General features: G+C 50.0%; 1 protein-coding gene across 1 annotated transcript in view; it reads right to left on the bottom strand.

Moving 5' to 3' along the window:
• The window catches only part of LOC116450120 (hydrocephalus-inducing protein homolog), a 70311-nt gene that overhangs the window by 44337 nt on the left and 7055 nt on the right, over positions 1–18919 (bottom strand). The window contains 12 exon segments of the mRNA XM_032122180.1: positions 1417–1569; positions 2436–2600; positions 3023–3213; positions 4317–4491; positions 5294–5526; positions 7710–7841; positions 9352–9377; positions 9663–9949; positions 11074–11204; positions 12445–12544; positions 13624–13816; positions 17630–17858. Of these exon segments, the coding sequence (XP_031978071.1) occupies positions 1417–1569; positions 2436–2600; positions 3023–3213; positions 4317–4491; positions 5294–5526; positions 7710–7841; positions 9352–9377; positions 9663–9949; positions 11074–11204; positions 12445–12544; positions 13624–13816; positions 17630–17858 (2015 nt within the window).

Raw genomic sequence — 18919 nt, forward strand, 5'->3', positions numbered from 1 at the left:
TTCCCAAGTCAGTGCTTTTCAACATCCCCTAAAGGACCGAAGCCCTCGCTTCCCACTGACCATCAGCTGTAGAGGGGTGCCCCAGTGCCCTCTGCTTTGGAAAAGTCAGCTCTAAATGGTAAGAGCAGAGCAGGAAAGCAGGAAGCAGGAAAACACCTGCAAGGCGTGCCCTGTGGGCATGGCATGGCCTTCCTAAGCATTCTCATCCTCTGGTTTCTCATGGACCTCCCTCTGCAGATGGGGCAGGAGAGCTGGAAATGCCCCGGGGAGGGAGCAGAGGCCTTACAGCAGCACAGCTGGACTGACACAGCTCTGCAGGTCAGTGCCTGGTACGAGCATGCCAAACCCATCCTTTCCATGCCAGGCCCACCCAGCCAAGGTGCTCTGCTCCCTGCAGAGGTGGAGAGCAGAATTTCATTGTGGAGTCAGGGAAAGCTGCCCTGGCAATCCCCCACTTTGGGCTTATGTTTGTTTATGCCCCAAACAGCTGGAAAAGCGGCAAGAGGAAAATTCACCCCGCTCCTCTTTGGCCCAGGAGGCTGAGCCTGGACTCTCCCACACGGCCTGACGCTTTATCCACGGACACAAACAAGTCCACAGTGTCAGGTTTTACCCAAGCTCCACAAGTTCAACCCACCCAATACGTAGAAGATCAAACCTCTTTTCAACGCTCTTTTCAAGCCTCTCCCAGATCCTCCCTCCGGCAGGGAGCACACCGCGCTCAGCCCCAAGCCATGCACCCTTCCCGGCTGCACCAGCCCTGCTCCTCCTGCCAGAGGAGCAGCTCCAGCTCTGGCCCTGCAGCTCATCCCCCTGTGTGGCCCCCACGAAATAAACAGCCCTTCTCTGCAGGAGGTCTCCCGAGATATTCACTGCTACAGAGCCCACAGGCTCTGGGGCTGCACAAGCCTCACGGGTGCATTTGTGTGCAAGGGCCCTACTGCTTTGACCCACAGCAGGTGTGTGAAACTTGCCTCCCCACGAGCAGTTTGAGGGCAGATCTCACCCCCTGGTTTCTGCCATTAACAGCAGTTTGGCACAAAGCAAATGTAGATGGAGCAGGGGAACCCATGGGGAAGTCCGTGCCCTGTCAGGAGCACAGGGCCACCGGCTTCTCTTGATCTCAGAGCTCCAAAAATGTGCACACAGCTAAAGACCTTCCATAAAATTAAGGGAGAACTTGTCAACACAGTCCAGACTCATTTCTGCTCTAACACCTCTGCACCTGATTTCACTGAGGGCTGCCCCAGCTAAAACCAGCCCAGAGCCAGGTTCTTCTTGCCTTGCTCAGATGGAATATTGGAGTATCTTGCCTCCTCTCACACAGGACGATATGGCAATCTTGCATATAAAAACCAAGTAATGGCTTCTACTGACCAGTCAATTTCCCTGGAAAACAGCCTCCCAGATACTTACGATCTTCATCCTGAAGTCTGCAGTGACTAAACCCTCATTGACGAGGTGAAAGGTGTGTGTATTATGATGTAGAGCCGCGATCATGCCAACTTCTATCAGTCTTGGACTTGGGTAGATGTCTGCCCGTGTTCCAGTGCTCCGTAAAACCTGTCTCTGTTCCAGAAAACAGGCAAGAAAGATTTGGAAAAAAAACCAAAACAAACCACAACAGGGAAAGCTAAAAAGGCTTAAACAGCTCAATCCTCCTCAAGTTATTTCTTTAGGGACAACTATCACTCTCCAGCTGAAAGCTGGGCTTTTGGGGGGAAAAAGAAAAAAAGACACATTCACCTCTGAATTAAAAAGGATTACGGTAAGAGAAAGTTTCAAACTACAAATTATTGGCCCAAAGGTAAAAGCTTTGCAAGAAATCTGTAGTTAAGACCAGGCTGACAGTTAAACAACTGGTTATTCTGGAGGGGAGAAACCCTCCTCTTTAAGGTAAGGAGCATGATAGTTAAAAGCAACTGTTTTGTCAAACTTCGGGCTCCCTGCCACAGCCTGCACTGCCTGGCCCTCCTTGTTGACTGATTTACATGCAGTGCCACACTGGCCCAGTGTGATGGTGCCATCCAGGGGATTTGGCATCATCATTTCCATATGTTTTAAGATGTTTAAATCCTTGCAACTACTTTCCAAATACCAGCTTTCCTTTCTTTTACAGAAAGCTCAAGGTTCCCAGAAATCTTCTGACATCCTCTTTTGTGCTCACAGAGATGACATTTTTAAACAGATGTTTCCAAAGTTAGTAGCATTTTAAAGATTAATTAACTAAAATTATCCTCAATTCCAGCTTAGATGAACGATATGCTGTGTCAGACACTGAGATTACCACCTATAAGGCATGAGCTGTGTATGCCACCAATCCCTTCTGTCCTTCTCCACACCAGTCTGTGCCTGTTTTCCCTGAAGAATCCCTGTACGCTTTGCACCCTGCCAGGACGAGTTGCACAAAGGCACACGTCTCCCCTTGCACTCACCAGCGGGTTTCCTTCATCCCCGAACACGCCAATAAGGACACTGGTGTCATACTTGCCCAGTTTTTGGGCTTCGATTGTAACTGGAATCTCTGCTACGCTGAAAGGCTGGACTATCCCACAGGGTTTGGAGCTGGAGTAGAACACAGGAGTATCTTCCTCACGTTTCTAGAAGGGACAGAATCAAACGCAGCTTCAGAGGGACCTTTGAAGAAACTTTAAACTCCTTAACATCCACCACAATGGCAACTCACACACACTTCTAAAAATCCCCAGGACAAAGGTGAAAGGCACAAACAAGATGCAGGAATTGTAGGCTTAGCATTCTCAGGGGGTCCTGCAAGGAGGCTGCCAGCACAGGCGTTGGTGTCTGTGGATGCAGCAGCTTTTCACAACCCTCTAAGATCTCCCACACCCTGAAGACTAGAACAGAACTGCTTCCTCAGGAGGTTAAACTGCACCCTAAACTTTACATTCCGGTAGGATCTTGTTCTCAGCAGATCTTTAAGATTGAATAGAAACCAGCAAACCAAACCCTTTTTTCCCCGCTAATACTCCTCCGCGAGGAGGAGGCGGATGTGATGCCAAACCTGGGCAATAAGCCCGTAGCAGCCAGGAATGTGGCTGTTATTCACAACGAGGAACTTCCTCTCGTACGGCTCCTTCAGATGGCACTCATCATAGCACAGGATGTAGGGGTACGCGGTCAGCTTAGGAACGATGCATCTGGGTAAAGAGATGGCAACAAGGGAATCAGAGCTACTGAGGATGGAGAACGTTTACCCCTGAAGGTTGTGAAATGGAGTGTAACACTTTGTCACTGTCAAATCAACATTTAACAGCCCTACAGTGATAAATTGCCTTCAAAGTCTTCCCACTCAAACATGTCTTGTCAAGGAGGGGCAAACCCTGAGAGGCAGCACCCAGAGGCTGCCACGTGCCCCAGGCAGAGCACTTGTCCCACAGCTGCCTCAGCCCCTCCTTTACCCAAGAAGGCTTGAAAGGACTCCTGGAACAGTCCCAGTGATCCATGAGCTCTGGGGGAGCCTTGCCAACAAGGACCAGTGCTCACCAAGGCTCAAAGAACACCAGACTACAGTGTCTCAGTAAAAATGACTCCCTTCTCTCCCATGGTACTGTTGCCCTAGCCTGAGAACTCAGCTGGTTTTCCCCAGCCTTGAAGGGCACAAGCCACCACCTGCCCTACAGAATGGGTGATCACCCTCTCCCTACAGCTCCCTCGGTCCTTCATGCCACAGGTCTCCACACTGACTGTCCCCCTTTGCACTTGCTTGACAAAACTGCTGCCCAGGCACTGACTGGATGGCTCTGCCTGGGAGACGGAGCTGCAGCCCTCTTGTCCTTAAACTGATGCCCACAGCAGCATCGTGAGATGGAATTTGGCTGCAGCAAGAACAACTTCTGGGTTAAGTCTGAGAACGTTAAAGCTCAAAATGGGAAGCAGAGGGAAGGAGAAAAACTAGAGCTGACCTGCCCCATTAAGGGCTGTTTTTCCTTCATAAGATCTTTTGCCCTCACCACTCTTGCTATGAGCCACTTGCCCACTGGCAAGTGCCCTCAGTAACAGAACCAGAGCCCGATTCTCAGCAGGCTGCTCCCTGTGTCCCAAACCAATGCTGCAGGGTGCTCATAACCCAGCACAACTCCACTTCTTGCAGGAAGAAGGAGAGGAGGCCCTTGGGAAATTTGTTCCACCTCAAGAACCAAAAACCAGGCCAATAAATTATATCATTCCTGTTCCCTTTAGAAAAAGGCCCAGGATCATGCTGGGTGGGAGCAGCGGTGCATTTCACCACAGGCTGCTTTCCAAGTACTGCTCTTCTCATGTCCAGCTGGGCAGAACACGAGGTCATTAAGCAACACTTCTCCTTGGGAGCTGCAGCCAGCAAAGCCTGTGCACGGCAGTGTGCTGGGAGAGGCCAGGGAAATGCTGATACCTGCCCATGACGGTCAGTGCCAACACTCCCTCGCCAATACCCTCCACATCCACCAGGATATACTGGTAGTACTCCATCACGGTGTTGGAACACAGGGTCACCTGGTGGAAGAGAAGAGCAGTAAATTCTTCCTTACAAAAGCTCATTGCCCACGTGTGGTGTCCTCCAGTTCTTGTTTCGTGGTAAGGAAAGGGAGGATTTTGCCTTAATTCTTCTGCTGGTCCATGTGTAGAGCACAGTCTCTGGGAGTAACTCAAGCCTTCTGGCAATACCGGATTTGTTAAACACACCCTTCTATCAGGGCATAGGTCAGCTAAATTAAAACATTAGAGTAAAGCTCTATGCACCACTGTATTCAAATTAAGGGGCCAATTTTTCATCTGACTGCAATGACATAAATGCAGAAGAAATCTGTTGTCTTGAACAGAACGAGTTCAGCTTTACAGCAAGAAATTGATGGCAAAGTGTGGCCCAGCAGGGGCTGGACAGTTCATGGCTGCAGAGTTTTTTCTGTCTGCCCTGGAGATCCCTGCAGTGAACACAACTCATCTGCTCCCCAGGAGAGGAGAAATGAGACCAGGAAGAAAAGCAAACTGCTTTATACAATGACACATCTCTTACAGCCACCTCCTGTCCTCATCCTTCCTCTGCCCACTTTCAGTCAAAGAAATCTCTCTCAAAAGCACAAGAATGGCTTCTGTACTGATCATCTGGTACATGGTTTCAGCTTGTGATTTTGGAGACAAAACAGCTCCTTCAGGAGCATCCCCAGCACCCCAGCTAACAGAGGCCTCACACGGGTGCAGGTCTCTCATGCACACGATGCCCAAAGCTGGCAGAGCTAAAGCCCTCCCACACTCCAGTGAAGCTTCAGCCTCACCAGCTGCACTCTTCCTATCATACCTCAATATCCTGGTGTCCCTGGGGGAGGATGGTCCCTTGGCTGGGAGTCATTGTAAACTCCTTTGGCTTCACAGAGAAATCAATTCCCTTCCTCCAGGATGGGTCAGTATTGTTGCGCATTTGATCATAGCAGCTAACAACAGGCCCTGAACCATCGTCTGGAATGCGGAGCTTGAACGTCAGGGATGCCGGGGAGGCGTTAGTGAGGCGAAAGTTCTTGGTGTAGGGAAGGCCTAGGAAAAGGACACAAATATCCATTTAGGCACCAATTATGTCATGACTCCTGGTGTGAATATCCTGGTAGGATGAAAGTGTGCTTGGAGTTTAGCTTTTTGTTATCTGAACTACAGCTCACCGAGCAGCTGCATGAGGAATTAATTGTCACTTAGTTCTCTTTGACACTGATCTCAGACTGCTGTCTTGAAAATGCCCACTCTTAGCCCTGCTGAACACCACAAGTTTCTCTCTTTCTCATGCAGAGGAGCTCCCTCACCTGCTCCAAACCAGCACCAGTTATTTCTCACTGATGAATGTGCACCCAGACTGAGCATTCACCTCTGAAAATTCAAGCTGTAAAATTCCCTGTTAAGTCTGCCAACACTGCCACTGTTTTCAAGATATATCAACAATGAGCTGTCATTGAGAAGCTACAGCAAAAGAAAGTGAGGATGGAATCAGGAAACAGAACGTGATGCAAAGCACCCCAGTGCAGTTTCTCTCTGCAGGATCCTTAAGGCATCTCTAGGTTTGGGTCAAACAGACTGAGCACGTGACGGCTCAGAGCCCACTCCACTGGAGGCAAACCCGAGCCTTGCTTCAAGATTCACAATTAGGAACCACATCACACCTCACCCAACGAATGAGGACATCACACCCGTGCTGCTCACTGTGATTGCTGCCTGCAAGGGTTTACCCCACTTCAACTCTGAGATTTGCTTTCCATACTGGAAAGCCAGAGATACAGCCACGCATGGCGGGGGTGTCCCGCAGAGCACAAACACCAGCCACAACCTGCTCTGCAGTGGACATCTGGCTTGGCTGGCCAGCTCTGTGGAGAGGAGACTTCTCCCCAGGCTTCTCACCAAGAGTCATTTGAACACAGGTGGGGGGGAAAAACCAACAGCAGGCACAGCCCAGAGCTCCTCCGTGCCCATCAACAGGGACCACTGCCGGCTCCAGCAGTGACTCCAGCACGCAGGCAGAGAGGCACAAGAAGGACAAACACAGATGTCACAACCTCAAACGAGACTGAGGTCACCACATGCAGACAACAGCCAACAGCTGAAAAGAAGCAAAGACACAACAGCTGCCTTCAGCTGAAGGGACCTTAGGAATGAAACTGGATTAAGCAATAGGATCAATCTCCTATTACAGAACCATGTTTCTACCTGCTGCCTTTCTTTTTTCATTTATTCAAAAGGCAGCTTAACAAGTGCCTCAGTGCTGATGCAGGGAGGGGAAGAAGCAGCTCAGGAAGGCAATGAATTTTCTTAAAAAAGTTCATGAACGTCATTGTTATGGGTTCAGGCTTCGTAGTGAATTTTTCCCTTGGTCTGGGAAGGGGGATAGAGGTTTTGAAGGACTTTGGCTGTGGGGGTGGGCTTTTGCATTCAGGGTTTTTCAGGAACTGTGCAGTGATGCTGCGAGCGGTTGTGAACTCGGACCTGAGATTTCGCAGGAAGCGGACCCTTCTTTCCTTCCTTCCTTCCTTCCTCTCTGGGATCGGGAAGGTCGGCCACGTGGTGCTACAGGAGCTTGTGTACTCGGCCCCGGGACTCTGCTAGGCTGCAACTCGGCACTACGATCGAACCTGCCTGCCTTCCCCCCTCCTGCCTGCTGCTCTTCGGCAGGGCCGAGATCGCCTGCTGCCCCTGAGTTTGCAAAAGGAGTGATTTCCTTCCTTCCTTCCTTCCCTGCCGGTGCCGGCTGGGAGGGGATCGCTGCCCTACCAGAGCCATCAGCTCCCCCTGCCTGGGATCATAACCACACCCAAGGGAAACACAGTACTCAGCGGGTTGGAAGCTTCTGTTACTGTGGTGTTGTTTGTGCTGTCCCTGATCTATTCTAATAAAGATCTGTTGTTCCTTTTCCCAGATCTTTGCCTGGAAGCCCTGTAATTTCAAAGGTATAATAATTTGGAGGGAGGGGGTCATCTTTCCATTCCACCAAGATTCCCGCCTTCCTTGGCAGACATCTGTCTTTTAAACCAGGACAGAGACACACCAGAACATACTGACATTCTATTCCTTGGTTCTATTTGGTCTCATGATGGCAAAATGCAACCTGAGGCACCAGCAGCCCTGGAGTTCACACCCTGAAGAGGCAGAATGTGAGTGATGGATGCTCTTATGTTCAAGTGCTCAATTTTGGAATGCACAGACCCCTCACGCTGCGTCCAAGCCCAGGGAACACTCACCAAAGGCGATGTCACCGAAGTTGATCTCTTTGACGTCCAAGTGTAAATTCGGTCCATCGATGCACCCCCTGCGATGACAAGGACAGAGGAGGCAAAGGTTAAAGGGAATTGCAAAGTGTCCGCCTGTCGTGGCTCAGGGGCAGAAAACCTGGTGTCAGGGGCACCATGGGTTGCAAATAACACACCACCATGTGCTCAGCACAGTGTCCATGTGGACAGGAGGCAGCCAAAGCCAAGTGGTCAGCAGCCAACAGCCCCTGATGGGGCTTTGGGCACAGGGCAGGCAGGAAGTGCCCCGGAGTTGCTGCTGGTCCCATGAAGGACCCTGAACGCACCCAGACATGGCTCTGTGCCTCAGTTTCCCCATCTGAAATGGGATGGACTTCTGTAACCAGCCTTTCCAGCCACAGCTTCCCTGATTTGCTACTTCTTAGCTGTAACTGGTGTTTCCATGGAGCTTTCTCAGGACCCACACAGAAATTACAGACAGAGTTTTGAGACATGAAGCCAGGGGACCCCCAAACATCTTCTGAAAACAGCAGCAATCCTACACAGTGGACAGATGAATCTTAGAGGAAAGGACCAGCTTGTCCCCAGTGCATCAGCTGACACAGCCAGGAGCAGTGATTTAAACAACCAAACATGGGTGTCCTGAATCTACCACACCACTTCACCTGCCCTTGAACTCAGCAGACACAGGCTCCAAAAGTCACCAACATCCATTGAAATCAGCACTTGAAGCTGCACAACACTCACAAGTTTATTTAATGGTTGATGCCAATCAATGCCCACTCTGGCTTCTGGTTAAAAATCAAGCACCAGTGAACTGTGCCTTCTATTGTATTCACAGGACTGCCATTGGCTCTGCTCTATGCACATCAACAAGAGACGCCTTGCTCAAGGAGAAAGCTGCTTATGCAGTAACAGCCCATGACCAGTTTGGGAGAGGGACAGAGGAGAATCGATTATTTGATGATAAAAGGTTCCCTCTTGATTTCCAAAATAAAAACCCAGCACTTTTCCTCCAAAAACAAAGCCAGCAGAATTGTTTCTCTACTATGGGCAGACCTACTTAGTGCTTTTCTCTCACTTAGTAATAACCTTCTTGTTCTTTTTCATCCATTTCCCCTCATCTATACAAGGTATAATCGACTGCAGATTGCTTTCATTTCTTTACTGCCTTGACCCAGTGCCCCCAACAGCAGCAGCCTAGCTCCAAAGCTCCAGAGCAGCCAGCATCAGCTTTCCTGCTTACACTACATTATCCTACCAGCACATGGCTCAGGCTAGCAGGGACAAGCCCTCGCGCTGCTGTGTTTCTGAGAAGTGAGCTCTGCCTATTATCACCCCTTCTCCCTTTTGCTAGGCAAGGATTCTCTCTTGCAATGGCACCAGCCCATGGGATGAAGGCCAAGTTCTTGTGACAGTCCCTGCTGCAGAGTTCCCTGTCCCACATCAGCCCTTTCCTGGCTGTGGAGAGGAGGTACCAGAGCACTCTCTGCACAGGACTTGGGAGCTCAGCCTGTCTCCATGCATGGGCATGAGAGCTGAGGTGAGGCTGCTGCTGCCCCTTTGGGACTAATTATTATCAGAGGATTTTAAAAATGCTGCTTCTGGCATGCAGTCATGCAGGCTGGCCCACCTCCAAAGCCCTGGAGGCCTTGCTGGCTGTTCAGGTGGGACATGCCAGAGCAGCTACTGCCCAAAGCTGATCCATCCCACTGCCTGCCATGGTTCAAGGCAGAGGGAGATCCCTGCAGGGAGGAGTCACTCCAGCTCCTGGGTACCCACATAGGGCAGCAGGCATCCTCACACTAAGGCAATGTCAGGATCAGAGCAGAGATTATGACCTCAGGAAACCCCTTTTTTCTCTGCTCCACCCCAAACTGAGGTAAGTGGTGGATGTCCCAGAGTCAGCTACAGATGGGCCCACCAAGCTCCCGGAGTCCTTACTTGATTCTCAGGGCTGCAGGCATAGGAGATCCAGGCACACTGAACTGGAATTCTTCATCAAACATCCCCAATAGGGTGGCTTTGAAGGAGATCTGAATAGTCTGTCTCTCGCCTGGTGCAATGATGCCCTTCCTGGGCTCAAACTCGAAGCAGTTGGCCACATGTGCGGTTGGAGGCACGAAGGTGAAGGGAGCATCAATAAGGCTCTTGTTAATCAGATCCACCTGCAGCAGCAAGAAAGCAAAATGGAAATACATGTGGAATCTTCCCTTCTTGGGAGTTATTTTCTAATGAGGCAACTGACACCTGGAAAAGGCAGAAGATGCTTTGTGCTGTTGAATGGCAGGAGTCAAAAAAAATACCACAGGACAAGTTCTGCCTTTGGGTTTTCATGCAAAGCACTGGTAACTTCACATAACCAGAGTCACTCTGGGGTTATCCCATGGACACAGAGCAGTCCACCTCTGGTCAGCATCACCAAGCTCATTCAGAATTCAGACCTGGCCCTGAGAGCAACATGAGGTGATTGCAGCTGCGTAGTGAATCAACACAGAGCTGCTGCTGCTGCCCTGGTTAGCACAGCTCCAACAGTGCCATCTACTCATTCGCCTTTTCTCAGATCACGGAAACAACTCATTGATAAACAATGAGGCACCAGCATGAAAATGTACAGACAGCACCATCTTTTGGTAAGAAAACTCAGAGTGTCTTTCCCTTCCACAGCCAAGCTTTTGAAAGTGTCTGGAAATGTAGTGCCTCGTTTCCTACCTCTTTCAGTTGCTCTCTGTCTTTGTTTTTCGTTTGAGTTTTTTTTTTTGTTTTTTTTTTTCAAACTTGACATTATTGGGGTGGAGGCAAATAGGTAGAAAATTCCTTTGCTTTATTCCCAGGAACACTTTTTGTTTTCTAGAGCCAGAGATGCACCAAGGCTGAAGTGTGGTGAGGGACTGGTCAGCAAGGGCAAGCACTCCCCTTGACCAGCGCTGAGCCAGGAGGGTGGATGGCTTTCCTCCGACTGCCAGGAATAGGCAGGAGGCACTGGACTGAAAACTGTTTGCAATGGACTTGAACTCAAATGCAGCCAGTTTGTTCCAGCTGCTTTTGGACAGCCTGAGCACAAAGCTGATTTGTGTCTGGGACTGGAACAAAAGCCTCTGCACATGCAGCTTTTTGACCCAGTGTTGCTTTCATGGGCCAAGGGGTTTTGCAGGAAGCCTCCCAGCTGATGGCCAAGGAAGGCTGCCAAAAAGCAGGGCTTGGGGTTTCATGAACAGCAGACACGCCTTTCCGACCCCTCCAGATTGGAGCAGTACATCAAATATTCCCTGCTCACAACTGCCCAAGTTGCCAGGAATTCCACAGGTCCACCAGGCTCGCTGCTGCCTCAGGAGCCATCAGGATCCACCCCAACCCTGCTGCTCACCTCATAGGCATGGGTTGTGTTGACATAAACGTTCCCAAGGTTCAGTGTATCACAGCTGAGTTCAACCTCAAGTCCTTTGCCTTCCCCTCTGAGCTTCAGGGGCAGCCTGATCTCATGGCCTGTGGAGAGATGTCCATTTCAGTACAATAATTCTCTCTGTTATCCTGTATTTTCCAGGCTGCCTCAATGCTAGTCCCTGACTCTGAGCTGGATGCAACCAGCTCCTGATTCTCCAAGAGAAGATATGGACCCTTTTCTTCCCTCAGGAGATATCCCTTAGGGCTGACTTCCAATTTCTAACCCATTCCTTGGGCTGGTTTCTCATTTAGTCACCAGACTGCTGAGTTTAAAACATCTCTGATGTCCTGTAGTGACAGGACAAGGAGTAATGGGTACAGATTGAAAGAAAGGTTAGGTACTAGGAAGAAATTTTTTACTGTGAGAGTGGTGAGACACTGGAACAGGTTGCCCAGGGAATTTGTGGAGGGGTTCCAGCCCTAGAAGTGTTCAAAGCCACGCTGGATGGGGCTTTGAGCTACCTGGTCTAGTGGGAGGTGTCCCTGCTTGTAGCAGGGGGCTTGGGACTAGAGGATCTTTAAGGTCCATTCCATCCTTAACATACTTAACGTGGTTCTATGGTTTCCTTCCCTTGCACTTAGAGGAGCTTTGAAATCCATTCAGTGAAGGCACAAAGCTCATAAAGAGTTTGGCAATTGCTACCTGGCAAATTGGGTTTTGTAGGTGGCCCAGCAGCACAGGACTCTGTTGCCAAAGCCCTCAGCTTCTGACACTCAGCACTGTGTTCTATTTCCACAGACTGAGAGCTGCAAGGTGACAGTTCCCACACAGGAGAGAAGCAGGTGCTGGCCAAGGGTGGTCCTTCCACAAACACCCTGGGCTCAGCAGGCCTCAGCCATCTCTGGTCTGGTGGTGTCTGGGCAGTGGGAGGTGATCCAGGGTCAGGGAGCACATTTCTAACTCAGCTCCCACTGCCTGATGGTGGATCCATGTAAAATGGACCCATCCTGGAGGTCAGTGGTCTAGAGGGACTTAGTGCTCATTCACTAAAGCTCTTCTGCTCTGTAGCTCTTTGGCCTTTGAGGAAGTGCTGGCAAAGCCATGGCATGAAGGCTTCTCCCTGCATTGCCTGGGTTGTTCTGGGATCAGTAATCCAGACACAGTGCTCTGAGCCCTGGCCTTGCACAGGAGACTCCCTGGAAGCTGCAGGGACAGTGGGGATGTGCCAGCACTGCCCTGCTGACCACAGACTCTTCCCAGCAGTTATGTGGGAGCCCAACGGGCTCGGGCTTGCACCATGGCTTCACTGTGGGTGAGAGGAGCAGGGGAAAGGAGCTGTACCTGAGATCTTGCAGTAAGCCACACTTCGATACTCTAGCACTTCTTGGGGTTTAAAGGTCACCTTGATTTTGGCTGAACAATTTGGCCCGATCTCTCCCTCCTAAAACAGAAAGAGACAGCAAACCATTTATCTTCTAACATCACATTTCTTGTTTTCACCCACAGTCCTGTAAGGCTTTATTTAGAGCATCAATGTTGAGGCAGGAGTGAACAACACAAGGAGCCCGAGGAAACCAAACCAAGCTCAACACGCTGCTGGGAGCTCTTAATGCTCAGCTGATGAGCTCCCACTCTCCACAATATTCCTGCTGCTCTGACACAAGCTCTTGGTGATTTCACGCTGCTGTCAGCTACGGTGGTGTGTAACTGCCATTGTGCACCTATGGCTGTTGGCCTTAGATGGGCCACAGGAGTAACCAAGAAGAGAACACAATCCCCTTCCTTGGAAATAAAAATATTAGTTTAACCTGTTTTGAAAGAAAGCAGAGCTTGGGATTATTCTAGGGTTTACTCCAAGATGAGAAGGGATTTTGCACTGTGCAGACTTTAGGCATTCATCATCTCTCACTATACCAGTACTCAGAATCAGGGCTCTGGTTGATGGAAGGAGGTGGGGCTCTGCTTGCATAAACAGAAAAGGAAAAAGTTTTCTGTCCCTGTGTACAACAGAACCCAAAAAGCCCATTTGAACCTGCCAGCCTTGTGTCCAGGCTCACAGATGACTCTGGAAGGGAGATTCAGAAATAGTGCAAGTCGTGGTTACAGGAAGGGATTGGCATTTCTATGATTAACCTTGGGCTGAATTTGGCCTCCTTTTCCCAGTGAACCATTGCATGCTTCAGGTCAATATGTGAACTGGCAGTGCTCCAGCACCCCTGCTAAACCCCACACACCACAGGTTGGGGGAGCCCCTACCTTGAGGTCGAGCCCCAGGAGCAGGGCTTGGCTTTGTCAGGCTCCCACCCCTGCCTTGAGCCCGCAGGGCAGAAATGCTTTTAGGAGCGAGCTCTCTGGTCTCACCAGAAACTCGATGTCTTCCCTCTCAGCACATCAAGCCAGCTGAGGATCTGCCGAGTGACCGCATCGGGGGAGGGCAGGGGGGGCGGGAGGTGACGGGAAGGGGGGAGGGAGGAGGCAGAGGAGGAGGAAGAGGAGATGAGGTTCTCAGCTATTACTCACCAGTGGCTCAATGAAAAAAACGTCATCGGAGAACAGCATGGGGTCTTGTTGCACCTTTGCCATCTCCTCGTCGATCATGTTGCTCAGGATGGCAGTGCGATCTTCACAAGTGCCCAGCTCCTCCATTACGTTTTTCTCTGCCAGTAAATTTTCCAGCCAGACCCCTTTCTCCAGACCATGCAAATGATTGAGCCTGCAGCCGCAGGGAGAGACAAACCCAGCAGATCGTTTAATAAGCCACATATTTGCAGAGAGCAGTGTAAGTGCAGGAGAGCAAAGCACCTGGGGAGTAGCAGCAGCAGCTCCTCAGCAAGGGGCTGACCCCGAGCCACGGGGTCCCAAATGGATCAGAGGATCACTTGTTGTTCACTGGCACAGCACGCAGTTTTACTCCACACTTAGAAGCTCAGGAGAGGTTTCGAAAGCCAGCAGCCCTCAAGAGAATCTCCTGGCTCAAAACCTCTGCCACAGCTGAGGGGAATCCACCAGCCACCTCAAGTGGCTTTTCCTATCACTGAGCTGCTCAGGGGAGGCAGATCAAGATCAAGGAGCACCCATTGCAGGACTTCCCTGGGAAGGGGAGACGAAGCTGGGTTGCAGCTACAGGTTACCAGCATCACTCTTTGTTTCTTTCATTTTAGACCTGCCCTGTTCCCTACTCTGCTTTCCATGAAAGCCATCCCAGAGCACTTCCAAAGGAAATGGATGAATTCAGACATTGCATCCCTTCAGTGACATTCAGGGTTTATATGCATGAAAACAGAGGCCCTGAGAAGGGAAGGGACTTTGTTGTGCAGGAGGGGAGACAGCAAACTCCTGGACAGACTTTTCATGATCCAGGGCTTTTGGGTCCCATCCGAGTGCATGGTCATAGAATGTGCTGAGAGGGAACTGTCCTCCTCTCATAAAAATGTCCTCTCTGCTCTGAGATCTCACAAGCTTCTCTGACAGCAGGACAGTAGCCTTGGAGCTAAAAACCATCCCTAAGACTGAAAGTAAGGAAGAACAAAATGTCCTGGTCGAAGTCTAGGACACAAACTGGCATGAAAACAAATGTAATTGGAAAAAAACCCACAAAACCAAAACCAGGCTTGAAGTTAACTGTGGGGAAACCTAGTTGCTTCTGAGGGGAAAGCGGATCACCTGGGGTCCAGGCTGAGGCAGGCAAGTGGGAAAAAATGGAAATAAAAAGTCCAGGGAAGTAGCCAGAGAATGTCAGGGGGTTTTCTTTTAACACACAGAGCTTGCATGGAAGTCAGATGCTGTGTAAGTAGATAGAGAACAGCAGAAAACCAAGAAGCCCAGGGCACTAAAGGACCGTCTTGCCAGCCATTCAAGCTGGCGAGGGTCGATTGTCTGGGCTTTTGCAGGCAATTCAGAATGGCTCTGGGGAGTGGGAGTGACCCAGACTGCAGCAAACCGGGGCTTGCTACGGCGGTTTTGGCACGGCGGTTTTGGCACGGCGGTTTGTCGGTTTTTGCGCAGCCATTCGCGCAAGCAGGCTGAACAGAAAGGGTGCAGCCACCCACCCTCCTGGCAGTGGCTCGTGTCTTTCGGCTGGTTCTGAGGTGCTTGCCTTTTTTTTTTTCCTCTTTGTGCCTTTTTCTTTCCCCCCCCCCCCCCAGGAATGGTTTACAAATGATCAAAAGCCATTGCTGCTGCTGCCAGCAAGAGCGTACTAACCCAAATAGAACCCCCGGAAAGGATGCAGCTGTGCAGGCCCCTGGCTGCAGGGAGGGTCTGAGCCTGCCATTAGTGCCAGAGGACAGCGCACAAGACACCCGTGTGTGGTGTGAGCAGGTGGATGATCTGCTCTGTCTGGTGGCAGAGCTTAAGGAAGAAGTGGAAAGGCTGAGGGAGTATTAGGGAGAGGGAAAGGGAAAAAGGCTGGTGGAGTTACACCCTTCCAACCCTGAGAGAAGCTCACCAGCAGTCAGAGAGCCCTGCCCTTCCTGCCACCAGGCAGAAGGAGAAGACCTAGGAGATGGTGGGGAATGGAAATGGGTCCCTCCTGGGGAGGTAATAAAATTCCATCCTGACCCCCATCACCTACCCAGGTGCCCTGACAGAGAAGAGGTACGAGGCCCTGGATCCAGAGGGTCAGGCAGATGACACTAAAGAAAAAATTCTGTCTGGAGAGTCTTCCAGTTGCACTTCATCTGCCAGACAAATCACAATCTCAAGGGTTAAGAAGAAAAGAAGGGTAGTTGCAGTAGGTGACTCCCTTCTAAGGGAGGGCCCTGTATGTCAACCCGATCCATTCCACAGGGAAGTCTGCTGCCTCCCTGGGATCCAGGTACTGGATGTCACCAGAAGATTCCCTAATAACTAAATGAACTAAATCAGCTCTCTGATTATTACCCACTGTTGGTTGTCCAGGCTGGCAGCGATGAGGCTGACAGGAAAGGCACCAGGGTAATTAAAAAGAGCTTCAAGGCTCTGAGTCAACTGGTTGATGGGGCAGGAGCACAGGTGGTGTTCTCAGTTCTTTCAGTAGCAGGGATGAATGATGAAAGGAACAGGAAAACCCACATTATCAATAAGTGGTTTAAGGACTGGTACCATCAGTGAAATTTTGGGTTTTTTGATCAGGGGGCAACTTTTACGGCACCTGGCCTGCTAGAGCCCCTGAGCTGGCAGGTCTGATTGAGAGGGCTTTAAACTAGATTTGAAGGGAAAGAGGATGAAAGCACACTCTCCAGAGAGGAGCCTAAGGGCGGTAAGCCAGAGTTAGGGGTGAAGTCAGCAGCCCAGCTGAAGTGCATGTACACTAATGCATGCATTAGTGACACATGTAACAAACAGGAGGAGCTGGAAGTCATGGTAGAGCAGAAAAGCTATGATGTAGTCGCCATCATGGAAACACGGTGAGACGACTTGCATGACTGGAGTGCTGCAATGGATGGCTACAAGCTCTTCAGAAGAGATGGGAGCGGGAGAAGAGGTGGCTCTGTATATTAGGGAGGCTCTCGACACCATGGAACTTGAGATTAATGATGCTAAAGTTGAGTGCCTGTGGGTGAGAATCAGGGGAAGCCCCACAAGGCCTGACATCCCGGTGGGGGTCCTGTTATAGACCACCCAGCCAGGACCAGGAGGTGGATGTGTTATTCTACCAGCAGCTGAAGGATGTTTCAATATCGCCAGCACTTGTTCTTGTAGGTGACTTTGACCTGACAGACATCTGCTGGGAACTCAACACAGCGGAGAAGAGGCAATCCAGGAGGTTCTTAGAGTATATGGAGGAGAGCTTCTTATCACAGCTGGTGAGTGAGCCTATGAGGGGTGGACCTCTGCTGGACCTGCTGCTCACAAACAGAGAAGGGCTGGTGGGAGATGTGGTCGGAGGCCGTCTGGGGTACAGAGACTGTGAAATAATAGAGTTCTCAATATTCGGTGAAACAAGGAGAGGCATCAACAAAACTTCCACTCTGGACTTCTGGAGGACAGACTTTGGCCTGTTCAAGAGACTGATTTGGAGAGTACCTTGGGGGAAATAGCCTTTAAAAACAAAGGGGTCCAGGAAGGATGGACATACTTCAAGAAAGAAGTCTTGAAGGCACAGGAACAGGCTGTCCCCTATGTGCTGAAAGACGAGCTGATGGGAAAGACAACCAGCCCGGATGGGCAAGGAGCTTTTGAAGGAACTAATGGAAAAAAAGAGGATGTATCACCTTTGGAAAGAGGGGCAGGCAACTCAAGAAATATTTAAGGATGTTGCCAGGTCACGTAGGAAGAAAATTAGAGAGGCAAAAACCCAATTAGAACTTGAGGAAATCCAGTCATTGCAATCAACCTTTCCTCCCCAAAATGCCATCCTTAGCTGGAGTATAAATGGAACTGCAATGCAAAGTGCTGAGCTCCTGAAGCCCAGGGACACACACCCTAATTTCAGAGATGGTTTACTTGACCTAAACCATTCAAAAGCACCAACAAACCCCTAAGGCTATATGTTAGTTTTAGTCTTGGGCCACGTGTTTCACTGAAATGCATCTTTCAAACCAACCTTGTCTTCTTTCGATTCTCTTCTTCCTCATTAGGATAAGTCTTCCACTGGAAGTGGGTTGTGGTGTCACTCCTGTTTTTGATGACCACGGTTGTGTGGCACGACATGGTGATATAAGTCTTCTCAAGCTCCACGGAGTATGTGCTCAACCCAATGTTGAGATCTACAGCTTCTCCATGAAGCTTTGTCTGGGTAGTTTCACCTGGAACAAAGCAAAGAGGAGTCTTTGCTCAGCTCAGGCACTGATGGAAGCACAAGGAACAGAGCAAACCACAGGTGACAGAAGAAAGTGTCACAGCTTTTAGCTGAATGAGCAGTTCTGTGGATCAGTATATTTATCACATCCTGACAGCTCTGTGTGTACAGAGTGAGGATGTCCTGGGCACCTCCTTAAACGCCTTATTTCTGAGTGTGTTTGTAGAGATTTGGCCCCAAGGTGACAGTATTTACAGTGAAATTTGTCAGATGTGCTCAGGTGACCCACGCCGATCACTGGGAATTCTGCATCAAAGTCCTTCAGGTGACGCTGAGGAGCCCTGTTCAGTCCTGACTTGCCCAGGGTCTCCCCTGGGCATCCTGCGAGACTCCTGTCTCTCCTGATCCCTTGTTGCTGACAAGAAAATATGCCTGGGGGCATGTGGGCAGAAAAGGAAGGCCCAGAGGAACAAGTGAAGTGACAGCCCACAGCAGGAGGGGACACAAGCCAGGAAACACAACTCAGTGCTCTGCAATATGACAAACAACTACAAAATGAACACCATGAAAACCATCATCATCTCTCTGTCCAAACGCACAGCCACATCAGTCTTGAAATATTTGATATTGTTCTCATCTCAAAAACCAAGCTGGAGCATTTCAAATTAAATAAAAAAGGGACAAAGGAAAGATTAATAAGTAGAGAGCAGCTTCTATATGAAGACTGAATGGGATTCCTCAGTCTGGAAATCAAATGGGAGATAGATGGGAGAGGTTTGCAACAGCATGAGTGGCCTGGGGAATGGAGAACGAGGAAAAATTTGTCTTGATTTGTCATCAAACAGGAACTCGAAGGGCCTGAAAATGTTATGAGACAGAAATTACACACATGTGTAGAGGGCAACATAGAAAAAGCCTCTGTGACAAGACAATGGAGAAGCAGCATACAGGACAGAAGTGTGCACGAAATACATTGCATTGGAGATGAGTCTGGATGGAGACCTCACACACAGCACTGCCCAGGAATAAAATAAAACTTCACCCAGGTGGAGCCACATGGTAGTGGAGAATCAGGGTTTCTCCTTCCTCCACTCA

Source organism: Corvus moneduloides, chromosome 12 (genome assembly GCF_009650955.1).
Source record: "Corvus moneduloides isolate bCorMon1 chromosome 12, bCorMon1.pri, whole genome shotgun sequence".
NCBI lineage: Eukaryota > Metazoa > Chordata > Aves > Passeriformes > Corvidae > Corvus > Corvus moneduloides.